This window comes from Apteryx rowi, unplaced genomic scaffold (genome assembly GCF_003343035.1).
Source record: "Apteryx rowi isolate R43461 unplaced genomic scaffold, aptRow1 scaffold_134, whole genome shotgun sequence".
NCBI lineage: Eukaryota > Metazoa > Chordata > Aves > Apterygiformes > Apterygidae > Apteryx > Apteryx rowi.
In genome coordinates this window covers 1335973-1354993 of record NW_020447575.1, presented here as the reverse complement: position 1 = coordinate 1354993, position 19021 = coordinate 1335973, and the positions used below count along the sequence as shown (strand labels likewise).

General features: G+C 45.1%; 1 protein-coding gene across 1 annotated transcript in view; it reads left to right on the top strand.

Annotated features, from left to right (window-relative positions):
- The window catches only part of GAP43 (growth associated protein 43), a 55628-nt gene extending 44911 nt beyond the window's left edge, over positions 1-10717 (top strand). Inside the window, exon 3 of the mRNA XM_026056899.1 lies at positions 9959-10717. Coding sequence (XP_025912684.1) covers positions 9959-10047 — 89 coding nt within the window. The 3' untranslated portion in view covers positions 10048-10717. The remainder of the gene's footprint in view (positions 1-9958) is intronic.
- The last annotated feature ends 8304 nt before the right edge of the window (positions 10718-19021 follow it).

Sequence of the window (19021 nt, the reverse complement as noted above, 5' to 3'; positions counted from 1 at the left end):
AGGTGGGAGTCATGAGACTTCAAAGGCTCTGGCACTCTGCATGCTTCTGCCTCTTCTTAACCCTCTTTACTTCAGGATCAGCAGTGTGTGAATACCAGCATTCTGCCACCATTTTTGGTTTAATTTTCTCTCCCTATCCATCTGACCACAATTGCCAGGCTGATCAGCAGAGCCGTAGATGGGCAGACCTCTGAGGGAATGATCTGGCTATCAAACTTCTGTCACTCAATATGCTACTGTAGCATCTGCTACTCCAAACCCAAATCTCCATCCTGAGATTGTTGTAACCTTCACTCCCTGAGTTAATTACCTTCTTAGGAATGTTCTGTTTTTTTGGAATTGCTATCAGTCACTTAATTTAAGTGCTTCTTTTGCTCACTTAGCCATGATCTGCTCTGGGCATTTGCATTCCCTTTTATATCCTCCTTCCTCTGCTTTCTCCCCTATGTTCACATAGGGCAGCCACAATAGAGAGGCTAAAGAATAAATGGATACATCTTGTCAAGACCCCAGTACTCTTTCCTCTTTTACCCCTTCTATTTCCAAACCATCCTCCAGAACTTAACCCTGCAAGGAGGAAAAGAGGTGACACAGAAGAGGACTATTATATGAGATGGAACATCTTTTTTTCCAAATACATATGCCAACAGCAGCTGTCAGATGTTATATTCCACAGCTGGAAGCAAATAAAAACCTGTTTATTCAAGCTGTTCGAATCACAAGGTATTTAAGGAATTCAAAAGACTAGGCTTTCTGGTCTGTAGGATCTATGTAAAATCTGCAGGGATGGGAATAGAAGAGTAAAGGATAAGTTGTGGGTTATTTCCTCTCAGGTCTTCCTATTTCAGGGAAGCTGAAGTCACAAATGCCTTTCTTCTACCTGCCTTCTTGTGATGGTTGGGGGTGAGGGAAGATATTATCAGGCTTGCTCTACCTCCAGTTTTGGCCTGAGATTAGACTTTATGGAATTTCTGAGGCTGTTGGCTCCTTCAGAAATTGCAGGCCTTTTTGCTGAGCACCAAGACCAAGGCACCACACCTGTGAAAGTGCCATGGTATCCATAGTGGTTGATGGAGAGCCTGGAAGGAAGAACAGAGGTGACTCATCTTCCTGGGTTCACCACGGGCTCTTGTTTGCCTGCAGCCCTGTTCTTCACACTTTACTTACTTTAAAGTGCAAATAAAAGCATTTGCTTTCCTCACTGGAACACCACAAGGATAAAATACTTCCATGGCTGTGAGTTGGGCCATTGTTATAGTGATGATAACCAGATAAATACTTATGTTGTTGGTTGCCTTGAGCAATTTGGGAAGGTCACAATGGAGGCAGCTCTTGACCTGCACAAAGGTCTGGGTTCATCACAGATGAAGTGTCTCTATGATCTGAATATTATATCTAAAAAGACCAGTACATTACCTCACTGGAAAGTTAAGTAGTGGAAAATGAAGAGCTATGCTCTAAGTGTCTCCAAAGAAGCACCTTTGTCTCTGGCATACCTTCTTTTTGGGGGTGGATGTAGAGTCTGGTAGCTTGGAAGCTCAGCTGAGGGAAGTTTTTCCGCTCCAGCAGGGTACTCTGAAAACCAGGTTGCTGAGCAACTGATTGGGGATCAGATCAGCTCTGATCCCAGCTCTGCCACTGACAGCCTGGAAGACCCCAAGCAAGTCACCTCCCTTTTCTGCATTTCAGGCTCCCTGTTGTAGCGTGGAGCCTTGCTAGGAGTCTGCCAAAGACAGCAGCTTGTGGCTATTTGAGGGGAGGCCACTCAATATCAATGCAAGACATCTGTCTCCAGGGCACCTTTATACTAAAAAGACTTCTTTACCACCCTTTCAGCCACTGTGCTACTTAGACTCCAACTTGCTGACCACTTTCTAGTGCAACAGAGTACCTCAAAATAAGCACTGTGACAGGTCACACTGCTACCAGTTTGGAGCACCTGTCTTCCCCGGGTCTGCACTTGCTTGCAGCGGTGATGGTGGCTGAGAGCGAGGCACTGTTTGCAAGGGAGATCTCGCTGTCTGAAAAACCTAACCACTCTGATAGACTCCCCCCAGTCCTAGCTGGATCGCAATGGCCCAGTTATAGGTACTGTACACAAAGTTTTGGTTTGCTGTAGGCAAACCAGAAGTGCTGGTAGCGGGCAGGAATAAAGCACCAAACAGCAGGAAGCATATCATTTGCCTCAGGCTTCAGGCTTGGCTCTGGCCATGTGTGTGGGAAGGCAACGGCAGTGGAAGAAAGAGAGGCACTTCTTTCCCATTCTCCAGGAAGCAAAAACATTTGCAACCATAGCTGTAACAGGGTTAACACCTCACATTCACGAGGAGCATCCCCCCTTTTCTCTCCACCTTCTTCCTCCTCCACCACTCCCATTTCTCTGGAGACCTTACTGCTCCCGCCCCTCAGCCAAAGTTGGAGTTTCCATGGCAACCAGGCAGCTGGTGTCTAGACACTGTGAAAGATGCTTTGCAATTGAGCTGCGAGCCTAGCTCCCCTCAGTGTCCCCCTCCTGGATCTCCCCCCCCACTTCTCTCCCCAGTTCCATTTGCTGCACACATGAATGCCGACGCAGGATGGGAGTTCCGTGGTGTTGGGGGAAGAGAGGCACAGGGAGGGAGGGGAAATCCCTAAGCCACTGTCTCATCAGCCTGACAAAGCGCAAAGGCAGCTGGGGCGACAGTACTGGGGCTGACTCTCCTCAGGGGATTTAGCAGGATCAGAAAAAGAGGCAGCCGTCCAAGCTTGGACCAAAGTCATCAACCATGGGACTGGCAGACGTTGTTTTTCTTCTCCCTGATAAAGCAACTGAGGTTGGCATGCATGGGGCTGAAACAGAGCTGAGGAAGTGCAGGAGTGGGAGGTCCAAAATGCCCCATATTGTGGACATCTTCACCTTTTCATTTTAACCTTAACAGGCCCTGTTTTAACCCCCTCCCCTCCAATATGGCATGGGCCCACTTTACCTGCAAAATCTATGAGAACAGCACATGCTACTCTGATTTCCTAGTTCTGGGGCTGCTTCTTTCCAGTAATTACTGGGCAACTTCTTTAGCCCTCCTACCTGCTACTTGCACTGGGGCCATCCCTCCCCACCACCTTCTTGTCGGGTTTGCCAAGGGAATGCAGACCTCCCAGGCACTGCATGCCCGTCAGGACCCCCAGGGCTCACAGGAACCTGGAGGTATCCTGGATCCATCTGTAGCAAGGGAGGAATTCAGTAGGGCTTGAGAGCAACCCTGCAAGGCAGTCCCCTGGGCCAGGGAGAGCCGTTCATCTGAAATCTGTAGCTCTCCACCTCTCAGTGTTTTGCTGGGCCAGTGTATATCTGTCAGTTTTCAGAAGCAGTGAGTAGGGAGGGCGTAGGATTTTAGCACTGTGGATGATGCATAATAGGGCTGACTGCAATGGGCTAACTTGGATTGGGAAGAGAACAGTATAAGCAACAGCTCTGAACCTGAACTGCATCTCATTTCAGCAGTCTCAGACCTACTATAGTCTGCCTGGAACCTGCTTCTGGCTGACTAGAAGGACAGATGGATCAGGACAGATGAATCAAGCTGTGAAGCCTGGATTCAAATCTGGATCCACACATCATTAAAACTAGAAGTGGTTCAGGTCAGGGATTTTAAGTGGGGCCTTCTGTAATCCAGCACCACTTATCCTCCAAAAAAAGTCTCTCAGCAGAGCCATCTCTGGGGCAGATCCAGGGAGAACACTGCTTATAACAGGGTAGTAAAACCTGGATTAATATTTGAGAGCAAAGAGGAGACCTGACAAGGCACAGGTTTTCTAGTCCCATCTCTGGCCAAGCTGTAGCTGGCAGAGAACAGAGGGGGAAAGGAGTGAGCACGGCAAATGGTGGCTTTGGACCCATATCATGCCTGATGCTAGAGAAAGTGCACAGGCTGAGGAGAGTGGACAATACTTTAACACGAAGGCATGGGAGAGTTCTATCTGAGTGATCAATATTAGCAATAATTATGAAAACAGTGGGAAAGCAGCAAAAGCAAAATCCCTACATCTGTTGTAGAATCCCAGAGTGTTTGTGCAATTTCTTTTCTCTTGGCATCAGCCGTGGTAATTTAAAGATCTGCAGTGGAACAGAGAGAAAAAGGAAAACAAAACCCAACCCACCAGCCACAAAAGAAATGATCAGCAGAGAGGTTACTGCTACTATGGTCATAAGCTGATGTCTGCTCTGATTTAATTAATCTTGGCAAGTCAGATGGGAGCTGGGTACGTCCCAAGAGACAGTGTTTTACCCGGAAATCCACTCAACCTAATTTTGCTAATGTAGGGCAGTAGAGAGACTTGGAGTAGAGCCTGCACGCTCAGCTATTAAAGCACAGCATAGGCAAAGGCAGCTGGAAGTACCACCATCCAGCAAAACTGCTGCTTGCCTGCCTGCTTCAGCTTTACAGCAACCAGACCTGCATATGTTTGAAGCATTTGCTCACCAGCGGGGCTCACAGATACGATTCTCAGTCATTCCAGGAAATAAATGGAGTGCTGAGGGGCAGGAGCTCTCTAAGACCCAATTTCAGCAAGGATCTGCAGTTCATTTCCATATCATTTCTCTTCTCTGGGCAAGGCATTTACAATTCCCTGGCAGATGCCTACAGGAGCTGTAGGTATGGAGCACCTCTCAGCCCCTGGCCCTTAAGCTGGGAAGCAAACACACTTCAGCCTCTCCCACCAAGCAGCTTTGTCACTTCACGGCTTAAGGTTTGTGTGAAGGCTCTGAGGCTGCCCAAAAGGTTTCTCAACTAGGCTACCCCCTCCAGAGTCCTAGATTAAAGTGAGATTGGTGGCAGCTCAGCTCATAGATGCTTGTCTCCACTGCAAAATTATCCCACACTATAGAATGATTTGGACAGAGGAAATCACATTAGATTTAGAAAGACCAAAATAGAGTGCAAAACTGCAAAACAAACTAAAATCTCAAAGCAATGTCTGAGGGCCCCAGGGCTGGAATAGCCAGGAACAGTGTAAGTGATGACTGCAGTGCATTAAAAGAACTGTGAGGGTGATGATTGCAAGCACAGACTAGCACTTCTTTTTTCTCCTTTTTTGTTAAAGCTTTTTGACCTAGCCATTCCTGCTTTATCCTTCAGGACAGATTTTCTTTTCCCCCAAGCTTCTTCTGCTTCATAATACATCTCAGCCTCCTCGCCTCTTCTCCTGTTCTGTTTCTTTCACACATGCACATCTTGTGTTCTCCTTTTGTGAGTTTGGGGCCTTCTTTTGCTTTGTCTCTGTGCCTGGGATGCACTAGAACAAATATGGATGTCTCCATCCATGCTAGTCACCTTAGCTTGCTAGGGAAAAGTGTAGGTGCTCCAAGGCTGCAATTCCTCTTGTCCTAAAGTAGATGTCTAAATAGGTCAGGTTAATAGAATTCTAGAAATTTTGGGTTTACTTCCAGTAACTTGAAAGGGAGCACAGGATGAGAAGATCAGCTGGAGATGTCTGTGTTTAGACATCTAAAATTGGTCAAGATGTCCACCATCTCCCACTTCAAGTTTCCCATTTCATGATCTCTCCAGATGCGTTTGTGCTGCCCCAGTGAGGGTCCATCTAACAAAATAACTCAATGCCTCCTGCTTGTTCTGTGCCTTGCAAGTGGACATAGAAGATTCATCTTGTGTGAGGAGATCTCACAGTGCTGGTGTGTTCAGAAGGGGAGGCAGCTTTAGATGGGTGGAAATACAGCCATCCAGAATGACATGCTTTTGTTCCTAAAGCAGGAGATGGAACATTTTGCCTAAGTAAGTGGCCTGAAGTCTCTCCTTCATTTTTGTCACCTTTTATGCCTATTCCAACAAAGTGCAGGTGCATATAAAATGCCAACACTGTACAGTTGTGGATGTATAATTGTATCTGTTCACTACAAACTAACACATATGACATCCCAGAGTGCAAGGAAGTGGAAAAATCAAAACTAGTACTGGGTAGAAAGCAACATAACAGATATTCCCTCTGATCTGTGAATCTACTATGATCTGTGAATCTAGTAATCTCCCCAGGGAGAGTAGAGAGCAGCACCTAGCAGTCCTCTGCTAGAACACTGAAAACTAGATTGGAGAAAACCTCAGAGAACATACTGCAGAAATAGCCTACATCAAACAAACTGGTGAAGGGTGAGTCAGATAAATCATCTCACCTCTCCTCGTGAATCAGAAAGTGCTATTAACTGGCCCTGATGTCAGCAGGATTATACTGCATTGCTCCCATTCCACAGTGAGAATCGTCTCCTTTTCACCACTGTGATTTAGCAATGCCACAGCTTGAACTTTATTTTTTCATCCTGATTTGTCTATCCTTTATGGTATCACTTCTTGCTGAAGTTCATTACTGAATGACACCAGGTTTCTTCTTGTCCTAAAGATCAATGAAACAATGCTAAAGCTGGTGAGAAACAAGACACAGCTTAGTGGCAACAGGATGCAAGGTTACATAGGGTATTTAAACTCATTGCTCTAGAGGAATACAAGAAAGAGAGGGGAGAGTGGGTAGCTGAGTTCTGCTTGACAGTTCTCATCGGGAAGGTAGACCTCTTGTTTATATTTAGGCCATACACACTAGTGGAAATTTGCTTGTTAGCCATGCATCCAATGTTTTTTTTCTCTCATTCATCTCTGTTCTGCACAAGACTTGAGTATGTGGTGAAGTGACTTTGAATCCCTTCTGCTACTCCTTGACCTCAAAATCAGTCTAGATGGTTTCAGCTGTGGTGAAAAACCGAGCAATCCCTGGGCTGCTTCAGCAGAGAGGCATCCGCCTAGCACTAACTGCTCCCCAGAGAGAAGCAACGCGGGGTAACAAGGAACTCTACACAAGTTCTCTGCTACCAAAGATCTCTGGGTGCCACCAGCACTCCCTGGAAATTAGATTTGCCACTGCAGTGCTGTAACAGGGAATATAACATGGTAGAAAATTGTGTTTTAACTTGCCTGTTTATCTTAAGAGCAAGAACAGCATAAGAAACATTGTGAGCTACCCTGTGTGACTCTGAGATTGCCAGCTCTCCTGCTTCAAAGACAACCAGTTTTTCTGCCTGTGTTGCTAGGACAATTGTGAAGAGCCTACTATTGTAGGAGCAGGAACCCAGTTTCAACTGCTGGTGTAATGGGAGAATCAGTGTTACTTAACAGTTTGTGTGAATTGGCCAAGGCACTCAATATCAGAGCAGGTATTCAGGACCTCTCAGTGTCTACTCCTGTACTTGCTATGTTATGTGTCCTTCTGTTGTGCTATCTTGAAGAGACTGTGTGGATTCCTGGTTAAAATCTGTGCACATTTTCAGTGGGAAGCCACAAAAAGTTTTAAACATAATGAAACGCTAGTGGGTGGTGATTGTGTTCCTTAAGCTTCATTGCCTGTCCTTCGTTGTACAGATGTATGCCCTTTCATTCATCTTACATTTATCTGTGAGAACAGAGAAGCTTTGCCACAGTAGGGTCTGTCAGAGCCTTACAGAGTTTGCCTTGCTGCTGGCTAACAATAGTCTTAGGCTCAGGCTTTGGCTTAGATGGTCATGCACTGGGGTTCTACTCTCAGCTCTGTAATTCAGTGTGTCTCCTGTTATAAATGCATCGGAAAAGAGCAGGACTGAAAGCACTCTCCTCCCTCCCCAGTAATGTGTGATCAAGTCATTCAGGAAAATTGATAAAACTTGGGGCAACTTGACCTGCTTTGCCTTCCAACCGTACTTGAATCCTATTTTAATCAATAGCGTATTTTGCCTCTGAATCCTATTTTTATCAATAGCCTGTTTTACCTTTAGCTCATGGTTGTATCAGTGCTCTATATAGAAGGAGTCCTTAAGTACCACTCAGTTTTGTTGCACAGTATCAATGGAAAGTGAGTTCATGGATGCTTTTGCTGGCAAGGAGTTTGCAGCTGCAGGGGCTGAAGCCATGGTACTGGGCCATATTGCCATAGACTTTTTCTTTTTGGAAAAAACAGCAGTAAGAATTCAGTAAGACAAAAAGTGTTTGATGATCCAGTAGCAGAGCTTAATTAAGTTGATTCAAGGCTGGGAGTTGCATATGTCTTATAAGTGATCCATATGGAAACAGTGCGTAGGGAGGTATTGAAAAGAAAGGCTAAAAAGCTGAGGGGAAGAGGGAAGTGAGGTTGCACCTATTGCCAGTGTTGGAAGCAAACACAAGTCTGCCATCTGATGGCACTGAAGGGACCAGGCCAAAAAGCATAAATAGTCTCAGTAAGCAGAGGTTCACATCCCAATTAGCATTCTCACGAATGCTGAACATGAGTGTGAGGATAGTAATCCTCACAAACTAAACATTGACATGTGAACATCCATGGTGTTAAGCTCACAGCATGGACCATGGCATGGTTTTTGAACATGCCAACTAGCTTTGCCCCAGGCAAAAGCTAGTTATGATCCCGTGTCCAAGGCAGCCATCCTATTCTGCAGAGTAAGAGAGTTTAGCCATATGGAAATGAGCTGTGTGGTGCCAGCTGGCCTCAGGGCCAGAGAGCAGTCCCTGGCCTATTTTATTTGCTAGTATAGATGTAACCTGATAGCTCCTCAGAAAATCCAAGAACTGTCTGGTTCAAAGGGATCCTACAGTCCTCTGTGGAATGACCACTGGAGATGATACACTGATGCTACAGAGGTATCTCGAGTGCCAACATCACTGAGGTATGGACATACCAATCTTGTGTGCCATCTTGCACTACCCAGCCTTTTGGTGCACCTGCTTCTTCTCCCTGCTCTTTACCCAAATCTGAAATGATACTGCTTGCTTGGCCTCTCCATTGCATGTGTGTGGGAAGTCAGGGAGAGATGGGGATGGATCAAACCAGCCACTCCAGTACATTGAGACCATTGTGCATTATTCTACCTTACAGCCCTGCCGACCTGGATGAACCCTCACCTTCACCAGTAAATAGCCATCCATATGGGCACACACCTTAGTGGTTGGTCTGAAACAGGCTCAGGAACATGTTAGTGTACCTTTATGTCCCTGGAGAAGCTGGTCAACAATAACTTGGAGACAATTAAATCAGGCCTGCTGCAATAGGGGGGATCTCAGACTGGATGAAGCCAGCAGCAAGATCATTCCAGCTTGAATGATGCTTTTTGGTTTCCCTTGTCCCTCCTGGTTCCTCTTTCTTCCCCTCAAGTCTGATCCCTTGTCCAATTCATTGTTATGGGATTGCTATTAGTGTTCATTTTGATTTTTCATGGGAGTAGTATGCCAGTACAAGATGTCTGATTGACAGACAGACCCAGCTTCAAGTTACACTCATTGCTTCCCACCAGACAGCTCTGCCTTCGAAAGGAGATCCCAGAGAACTGGAGAGACAGTGACAACCTCTCTGCTGAAGGATCTTGTTCTTGAAGGTTTAGAGACATTTCTCTAGAACTCTATTCAGTATAAGAGAAAACTGAATTACATGTTATAAGATTTTTCTCTATGGATCTTGCAAGCTGCAAGTGTGAGTAGAGAGTTTTCTTTTCATGACCTCTTTAAGACTAGGCTGGGAGTAGCAGTAATTAAGGGGGAACAATTCAACGCTGGTTGGCACGGTTGGTGGGCTCAATAAGACGGTAATGTACATGTCTGATCTAGCTCATTCTACCTTGCAAGCCAAGAGCCTAATCAATGCACCTGATGAAATGAATGATGGCTGCCTGCCACATTAGCAGGGAGCTGAGCTCAGGGATCCAGGCAGTTCCTTCAAGTTGTGTGTGCTTTCCGGCAGGGCTAGAAGTGTTTTGTGTGAGCTAGGCACTTATCTGCTATACTGAAACCCAGCAAATTATGTCCATGTCACAGAAATGCCAGGCGCTTTCAGACCTGGGTCACTTTGGGAAGAGAGAAGCCTGAAGCCATGAAATCCATCATGCAATGACTGTGTGCACGTGCAGGATGCTCTAGATCGTGGCTGACTAACCCTGGACCATGTCTTTCCCCACTAGATGCTGTAGAAGAAACCAAACCTACTGAAAGTGCCCAGCAGGAAGAGGTGAAAGAAGAAGAGAGCAAGGCGGACCAAGAAAATGCCTGAACATTAAGAAATGACTCCCCATTGCCCCTCCCTCCCTCCCCCTATCCTCTATCCTTCCTTCCCACCCCAATCTTGATCTCCCCCTTTCCTGCTCACACCTGTGAGCCTGTCTGTCCCTCTCCCATTCCCACTTAAACCCTTTTTCTCTCTGTGTGGCAAACATTTAAAGAAAAAAAAAAAGCAGGAAAAATCCCAGTCAAACAGTGTGGCTTAAACATTTCTTTGTTTCTTGATGTTGTTATGGCGAGTTTTTTGGTAATGATGATCCAATCATTTTGGGAAAATTCTTGCACTGTATCAGAGTTCTTTGATCTGGCGCGTGCGTGTGTCTGTCTGCCCACCGCGAGCGCACTCTCTCTCTCTCTCTCCTCTCTCTCTTTTCCAAGTGTGTGTGTGTGCAATGTTCCGTTCATCTGAGGAGTCAAAACTTATCGAGTGAGTTAAAACAAAAACAAAACAAAACAAAAATCCTTTTCTTCCTTTTTCAATGTGATGGAATGAACTAAAGAAAAAACAAACCCAACAAACAAATGATCAAAAAATAATACTAAACCCCAGTTTGTTTTCAGAGCTAAAACAAAAGATGTGCCAATTAGCATAATGTGTGGCTCCAGGCTCCTTTTTCAAACTGAACAATAATTATAATAAATGAGAATAATGATCATTAAAACCACCGTGTCGCATTTCTATGCTGCCTTACATCCCGCTGGCCTGTGTACACAGACTGGTCTTTGGTGGGCCATTTGTTGATTGGCCCCTTCTTTGCTTCTCAGCCACTGCTTTGCCATGAGTCAGTGACTGCTCTCCCTGACACTGCTAAGGGGTTTTTTAAGGAAAGCAGACTTGGATTTTGGGTTAGGCATTAGCCCTGACTAACATAACAAAAATAGCAAAATTGGTTTTAGGAAAGAACAAAATAAGTGGCTCTCCAGGAGACCTCTAGACCCTGATTCAGCGAACTACGGCTACCCTGGAAGGATAGACCCAGGGTGCCCTGTGGGTCCTGGGAGAGGGACCAACTTTGGTCTGAGCTGAGGCTCTGATCCCCATCAAGGGCTGAGTGGGGACAGGGGCCGTGGGGCCTGCACTCCCTCAGTGGCGGTGTCACCACTCGCCCCGCTAGGCTGGAGTTGGAGAGTCATTCAGTAACATGGTGCAGCCCTCCAGAAATGTTCTTTTTGGCAAAACAAATTGGCCCAATGCATTAAGTAAATCAAAGCCATGGGGCCAGGTCAAGGTCCGGTGATATAAGAGCCAGCTCGTGGCACTTTTGAGAAATATCTCACTACTGCTTCCTGGAAAGCACGTGGTGAAACCCAGGTTACTCACCCAGTTCTAATTAGGGCCTAGGTTTTAGTTCTCACTTATAACCTTTCCCAGCAGCCAGCTAAAAGCTTAGCTCAGGCTTGGTGCAGTGGGCAGAGCACCACCTCACGAACCTCCACTACCACTTTCTACGGGGTGCAGGATTTTCCTCGGTACCTGCCAACTGAATATCCACCTTTCTCAGTGGATGAGACCTGACAGACTCCCAGCCCTGAGGGAGAATGGCTGTCAGAGTCTGCTGTTCTGTTTATTAGCTGTGAGAGTGAACAGCTTAAATGTATTACGGGAAAAAAATCTTTCTAAAGTCCTTTCATAAAAGCCCTGTTAAGACTGTAATAAATACTCCGAGTGCTGCTCTTTCACTGCCCTGATTATTATCATGTGCTTTCCCACCAGCTTTTGCATGATTTCCCGGCTGCATTGGAAATAACAACTAGTGTACCCTGCAGTATTGCAGTACAATACTGCCGTTGGCAGGACCAGGATTAATTGGCCTCACAGCTGTAACACCAAAAAGATGAGTCTGCTGACAACCCCAAAGCACCTCACTCGCTGATGCTTGGAGTGCCAGTCCCAATGCCTCCAGAGGGCTGGTTTGTCCTCCCTTCCCCACTCCTTTGTTCTCCTCCATCTCTTTGTTGGAAACAGGGAGAAAAGATGAACGGCGTCTCCTCAGAGATGATCATTTTGAACTTAGACTGCTCACTGGAAATGCCCTCAAAATGCATCAGGATTCATTTCCATGTGCTTCCTGACATTGACAGAAATAAGAGAGAGAGAGAGTGGAAGGATAAAAAAAGAGGGGAAAAGAGAGAGTGGGAGAGAGATTGGACAGAGATTTTTAATAACAGGGATTTGAGAGAGGAGGAAAAAAGATTTTAGAGTGGATAGATGGATGATAGGGAGAGAGAGGGGAGTATAGTTAGCGTAAGAAAGATTAGAGTGAAAAAGATGAGAGAGAGACAGGAAGAAATTAGATATTATGGAGCAATAGATGATTGATAGAGATAGTGAAACATAGCTAGCTAAAGTAGATTAGACAGACTAAATAGGTAGAAAGATGGGCTGACTGACAGATAGGTATTGTGTCATACTTCATAAACAATATATATGCTAATATTCCCATGTCATGATGGGTAGTAAACCCTGAGACACCTTCCAGCCTGACCTCAATTCAGCAAATGTAGCGCGGACATCAGGCATTGCTTGGACCGTATGTCAGGTCTCACAAGCCTGCCTGTTTCCACTGTGGAAGCAGCAGGTGGGCGGATGGTGTATGGGGAGGGAGAGTGCTCTGACGGACACAGCGGGCTGAGGCCCCTTCTGGAGAGGCATGGTATGTTTGCTGTTCATAGCACACAAGATGCCCAGCCCGGTTCAGACACTGTAAATGCTCTGTGTCTCTAGTATCGAATCAAGAGAACTGAGGTTCAGCTCTCAGGATTTGTTGGAGAGGTGTTTGGGAGGAGGCAGGAATGAGAGAGCACAGCTTTTATGTAGCCTCATCTCCTGTCATGACCATTTAAAAGAGTTTTCTTAAGGACTGTCTTGCTCATACCTGCAAGGACCACATGGTATCCCTACTCTTCTGACTTTGGATCCCAAACTTTTCATCTTGCCTATGCTTTATTATCACTATTTTTTACTTTATAAGGAAAAGAAATCTGCCCCTCATTCCTCCTGGACATAGACCATCCTCCCTCCTCAATAAACAGAAACTTTTTTCTCTCCCTGGGGGATGCTTTATCTTTGCATTTTGCATGTTGCCTCCCCTTGGCTGAAGGTTTGGACATCATGTGTGTTTTGCCATCATTTGTAAGAACATACTTTGTCTTGTTGCTTAGAGAACAAAGGGTTGGGGGTGTTGTGTTTTGTTTTTTCCCCACAAAAGGAAAGGAGTACGTGGTTACCAACTGCAACCCTAAATATTTTTAACGCTAGTTCCTCTCCTTGGTTCTAGTTTAAAACTACTAGCCGTAACCAAGCATCCCCTATCTTTCTTATTGCACAGTGTCCAGACCCTGCCAGAGAGTCAGGGCAAAGAGAGCGTGAGAGAGTGCACAAACAAACCCTGCCTTGAGCAGGCAGTGGTTTATGTGTAATGCGCAAGATCTGTGCAGGAAGCTGGATTGTCTTCAGGGTACAGGAAGAGAGCAAAGAAAAGCATTTGGATTTCCTTGAGTTGCCTCTTCAGCCAGAGTTAAAAAGGCTGAAAGGGAGCAGTAGAAAGGATATAGCATGTGATGGAACCTGGAAGGGCCTCGGAGAACAGGGGCATTTGAGGAACAATTTTCTAGCATGGTGTCGAATGAGCTAAGAGCAGCACAAGAGACAGAAGGTCCCAGAATCAAAGTGGTGGAGCAGAATATCCAGCAGAGTAGCTGGAGCTTTTCTAGCATTCCTCATGCAACAGCTGACATGAATTCCCCAGGGAGTATATATCTATTCCTCTTTCCTCTCTCTCTGAAGGATGCATAGCTTGCCTGGAGGTGCCTGTGGTTGTTACTTTATGCATGGAGAGGAAAGGGGATGTCAAAATGATTCATACTGGGAGGATGGTGTCTGACCTCATGCACCATGCCAGGGAAATTTGGAATCCAAGAAGGGCTTTTTTCATGCCTCTGTAGGAAGATATGCTAGTGATCCGCATCTATACTGAATGCTCGTACCAACTGTAGGCCAACCAGCTCTTGACGTTTCACCTCATCAAAATTAAGTCTTAGAAAAGTACGAAAAATCCAAACCTAACAACACCCCTGTCAATGCAGTACATCATTTGCTTGAATTTGTCTGCTTTGCAATGCATGTGACATCCACAGACTATCTGCATTGATAGTGTATAAAAACACAACTCTTGCAACTGTTGCATCAGCCAAGAAAACTCCACCATGAGCCACATTCCAAAGGGAGGGGAAGCACATCCTGCTGAGATCCCTTCAGACCCAGTGTTTTCCAGCCCCAAACCCTAATGCAGTCCCATGAGAGGCCTTAGCTATAAGGAACTTGGCTATGGTGACAATATAAGCACCATCATTTGGGGAATGTGTTACTTTAAATGAAAAAAATGGCCCTGACTGGAGGAGAAGGGTTTAGAAAGAAAGGAAAGAAGAAAAAAAGAAAAGAGGGAGTTCATACTAAACTTCCCACCAAGCTATTGGTGGCAGATAGTTTTTTTCTTTTTTTCTGCACTCTCCTTATGGCACACTGTAGCATGTGAGGCTTTTTGTACTGAAGGTCTGATGTTTGTCGTAGGTGTCTTAGGAGAGAGATGGAGTGGTTGTGGTTTGCAGAGGTGAAGGAAAGAGTCAGAATGAATGTTCTTGTGGCCCCTTTTGGCCAAGAAGTCTATTCGGTGATCACCTGCAGCTCTATGATGTGGGGTGGTGGTGGTGGGGTCCTCTTCCAGGCCTATGCTCAGAATCCGTGCTTTTCTGCATTGCCACATTAGCACTTTCACTGGATATTTAGAGCACCTCAGGACTGGTTCTCCTCTCACTCACACTGGGGTAACTCAGGAGTCACTCCACTGGAACCAGTGGTGTTAATCTGGTGTGAAAATAATGTGAGAGGAGGATTCAACTCCTCGGGGGGGGGATTTTCCAGGTCCCCGAGGGGGGAAAAAAATCAATGGGAGTTACATGTCTAACTGCCACTTGTGCCTGTGAAAGTCTGCCCCTTATCTACCCATATGTATATAGGGTATGATTTTCAGAATAGCCTAAATGATATGACCACTTAAGAGCACACAGTTCACTGGCTTTTAAGAGATACTTAATCTCCTAAGGCTCAGACCCTAGAAGATGTTCAGCCTCTTAACTGCCGCAAGTTTTAGGGCTCTGGCCTGTAATTTTTGAAAATGGAACTTAAGATCTTGAGTCATTTAGGTGGTTCTGAAAATGCTACCCTTTATCCATTTTCAGGGTGTTGATCTCAGGTCATGTGCGAGCCTGCATTCTTATCTACAATGCTTTATTACTACTTTTCTCTGTTGAGCAATACTTGGAAGAAGAGGTGAAGGCCGAGATTTGCAGAACAGACTAGTGACTGAGTGGCTCACTTCTGGAGTGTGCAGCTTGAGACACCTTACGGGGGCCCAATTTGCAGGTCCCCTGTACACTCTGAACATCAAGATTCATGCATTACACACCCAGAACCACTGGTCACTTCCAAAAATCCTAGCCTGAGACCTAGACTACTCTTGCAAAAGAAAATCCTAGGATTACCGTTCATCCAATAGCTTGGTTTTTCTGCTCATGCCTGTTCCCAATGAATGAAACACATCCCTATGCATCACCTAAGCCCTATTTTGAGGAGTTACACTGGCATACAGCTGAAGTAACACAGTAGTAAATCAGGGCCTGAAGAAGGCGACTACAGCCTAGAGAGTATAAAGAACTATGAGATGTTTGGAAGCTAATAAGAGCAGATTTGACGATTAGAGCGGCCCATTTCCGATGCTCTTGTGTGAGGATCTGGAAAGAGTCTCTCACTCATTGTACTTGTGTATTATGAATGTGTCCATCTGCAGAGATCTAATGTACACATATGTCCTGAATATTGTCCTAAGGTTGCAAGCTTCAAAACTGAGCAGAAAACATTCCCAAGAAGTGAGAATAATACAGATGTCTGTATTTGAAAAATTGGTTCGAATAAAGTCTCTCACTTATAGATATATGTAGTTGTGTGCAGTTATTTGTTCCTTGAACTGAAGTTTCTCCTTGCTGAGATTTTCAATGCTTTTGTGAAAAATCTTATTCCATTTTCCCTCCCTACAGCCTGTGACCTTACCAGTCAAGGCCTGTTACTGTGGAAATATTTTCTACTTATTCTTTCTGGGTAAAAAGCTATGTTAAAATGAAAGGGTGAAGTAAAAAGCCTGGTATGTTTTTACTGTTGTTAATTGTCTGTTGAGGTAGAAGATATAGGCCTGACTCAGTCAAGATGCAGTCCTGATGTGCAAAAATACTAGATATTTATATAATAAGAAACAGACATTACCACAGAAGCTCTTGACCCAGGAAAGACTAGTGTATGGCTGTCTAGATGCTCCCTGAAACTAAGCTGAACGAAGGAAAGCTGTGCTTTCAGCATCACATGTCTGCAAAATGTCCACAGCAAAATGCTAGGGCTGGGATGTTCTAAGTAAAGGAATTTGCTTGGGTCTAGAAAGCCAGTCTGTCCCTGATGTTAGTCACCACTAAGGGAAGCAATCAGCATGTTTAAGAAAAAGTGAGTACAAAATAGAATAAATTTGTTTAGGCAATTAGGCAATCTGGAAAGCTGTTTCTCCCTTGTGCAACAGTATCTAAAGGTATCAAATTCCTCAATGAATTTAAAGATTCAGTAATTCACTGGGAAACTCCAGAAGCTTTTCAGACAGGAATATATATTTCAACACCTAAGAAGTCCCACCAAGCTCTTTCCTTCAGCATCAACTTTGTGCCAAGTGTAATGAAATATGAACAGAGCAGAGCCTGCTGCCGAAGCTGTGCTAGGCTGCTGACTTTAATGCTGTGCTGTATCTGTCAGCAGCTCGAGAGCAGAGCTGAAATCAAACATTTTTATCACATCCATTCATCCCAGGAAGCTTTGCAACCACTATTTAGAAATCACTTGCAACTCATCTCTGAAATACAGCAGCTGGCTTAGCAAGGGCCCAGGAAAATTCCTGATGGGGCTCTAAGGAGCTGCTTGGGAAACAGAGCAGACCTCCGCACCTTGCATGGGTTCTGGACAAAGTGCCAATTTACAAATGAAAATGACACAATTAGATGTCTGTACTCTTGCATGTAATCATCAGTTGCCCCATGGCTTCTCCAAAAAAGGCGTGGACTCCAGCTTGTGTGCAAACAAACATTTAGCAATCAAAATCAAGTGGTTTCAATTAGTCATGTAGCTAGATTGCAGGGCTCAACTCTGGCTGTTTTGTTTCGCTTCAATGGAGAAAAAATATCTGTAAAGGGATAGCCAAGGACTTCCCTCCAAATAAATGGCTATCTTGGGGGTGGCAGGGCTGCCTTGCGCTCTTATTTCTTCTACATAGTGGAGAGACAGGCAGAAGCCTGAACAGCTAACCCATGGCACACGTGTCATCTGAAACACTCAGCCTAACTTAAATCTCTGCCAGAGTGTTTCTGACCAGACACACAGAGCTCTTCACATATGATTTCCAATGTCACTCTCTTGCCATTGTGAACTGGAAATAAATTTTCTGCATGAATTATACAAAGTGACCTGTGATTCACCTCATGCATTAGCCTCCCATTGCCTTCCTGCCCAGGTCAATCCCCTCCTCTAGGAAGTTTTTTTGCGGATTGCTGTGTATATACATGAACTGCTGCCAATAGCCTTTCTGCAACTTTTGCAAGACATGAGTGGGTGGTTGTGCTTCTGAGTCCAGTGGTGGTCCCACAGCTTAGCCTGCACTGGGTTGGGGAACACCTTCTCTCCTTGGGGAAAGTACAGTCGGATCTTTGGGAAGTGTGGCAGAGATGCAGCCCTGGCAGAGGAAAGACCATGCTTCCAGGAGCATAATATCTTGTGACACCATTTCTTAATCTTAGTAAACATTGCCATGCTCCCTGCCTGCAGCCTTCTGAGTTTCTTCTGACTACTTCCTAGTGTGAGAAAATGGCAATGTCTGACCCCCATTTAACTGAGGGAAAATTTATGTCTCTAGCATCAGCACCACAAGATAATTGCCTGGAAGCTGAAGGAATCTGAGCCCTCTGTAGCCTCCTCAGCACTTTCCTGTGTCACACTTTGATTGGTGATTTCATATGATTTTTGACAATACCAAGAGCTTGACAGCAGACTTACCACCTTCATTGCTCTACTGAGGTCACTGGCAAAAGACCAGCACTTCCCATATTGTTACCCAGGTTTCTAAGCCTGCTATCCTTTACACAGCAGGTAGTATGAAGCACCCTGTAACAGACTTTCAGAGCCTCCTAGCCTGTTACTCTTTGCCCTGTTTTACCACTGTATGCCAACAAGTGAATGGAGGTGGCATCCAGGGCCTGCTGCACTCTGAAGATGAGCAGAAAAAGCCAGACAAAGGAAATTATGCACTACTTTACCTAAGATCACTTTGTTTTTTGAAAATGAAATTATTTTCCTTCCTGTAGGACCACTTTTGTTTATTAAGGAGGAAATCGTTTTCATTTAGCTTGGTATGGAATGGTGAACATGAATAATAAGAGAAGCAAGGAAGTAAAAACCTAAGTCCCTCAGGAGGGCACAGCTGACTCTACAGCTGAGAAGCCGGATTTGCAGGGAGAGGTGATTGCTTGTATGAGATAGATAGATTGCAAAAGCTGGAGAAATATACAGTCTTTTGGGTACTTCAGTCTGTGTAACTGGACCAGCCGCCTTCTGGTCTTCAACAACAGCCCCAAACTACAAGCTGGGTACAGGTAGAGAACAACTGCTTTGAGCCTAATTTAATTATGTTAATTCATTAAGCAAGTGCTGAGCAGAATATAATTAGCACTTAGGGAGCAATGGGTGGATACTAAGCTAGGAGAGAGATAAAAGACATCTGCAGTGGGACATAAGGGTGGCACAGGTCATCACTAGCTTGATAACAAGGAGGGATTAATTGGGGTGAAGACTGCTGGTGAGGAAAGATCTCTACTGAGCCTATGAT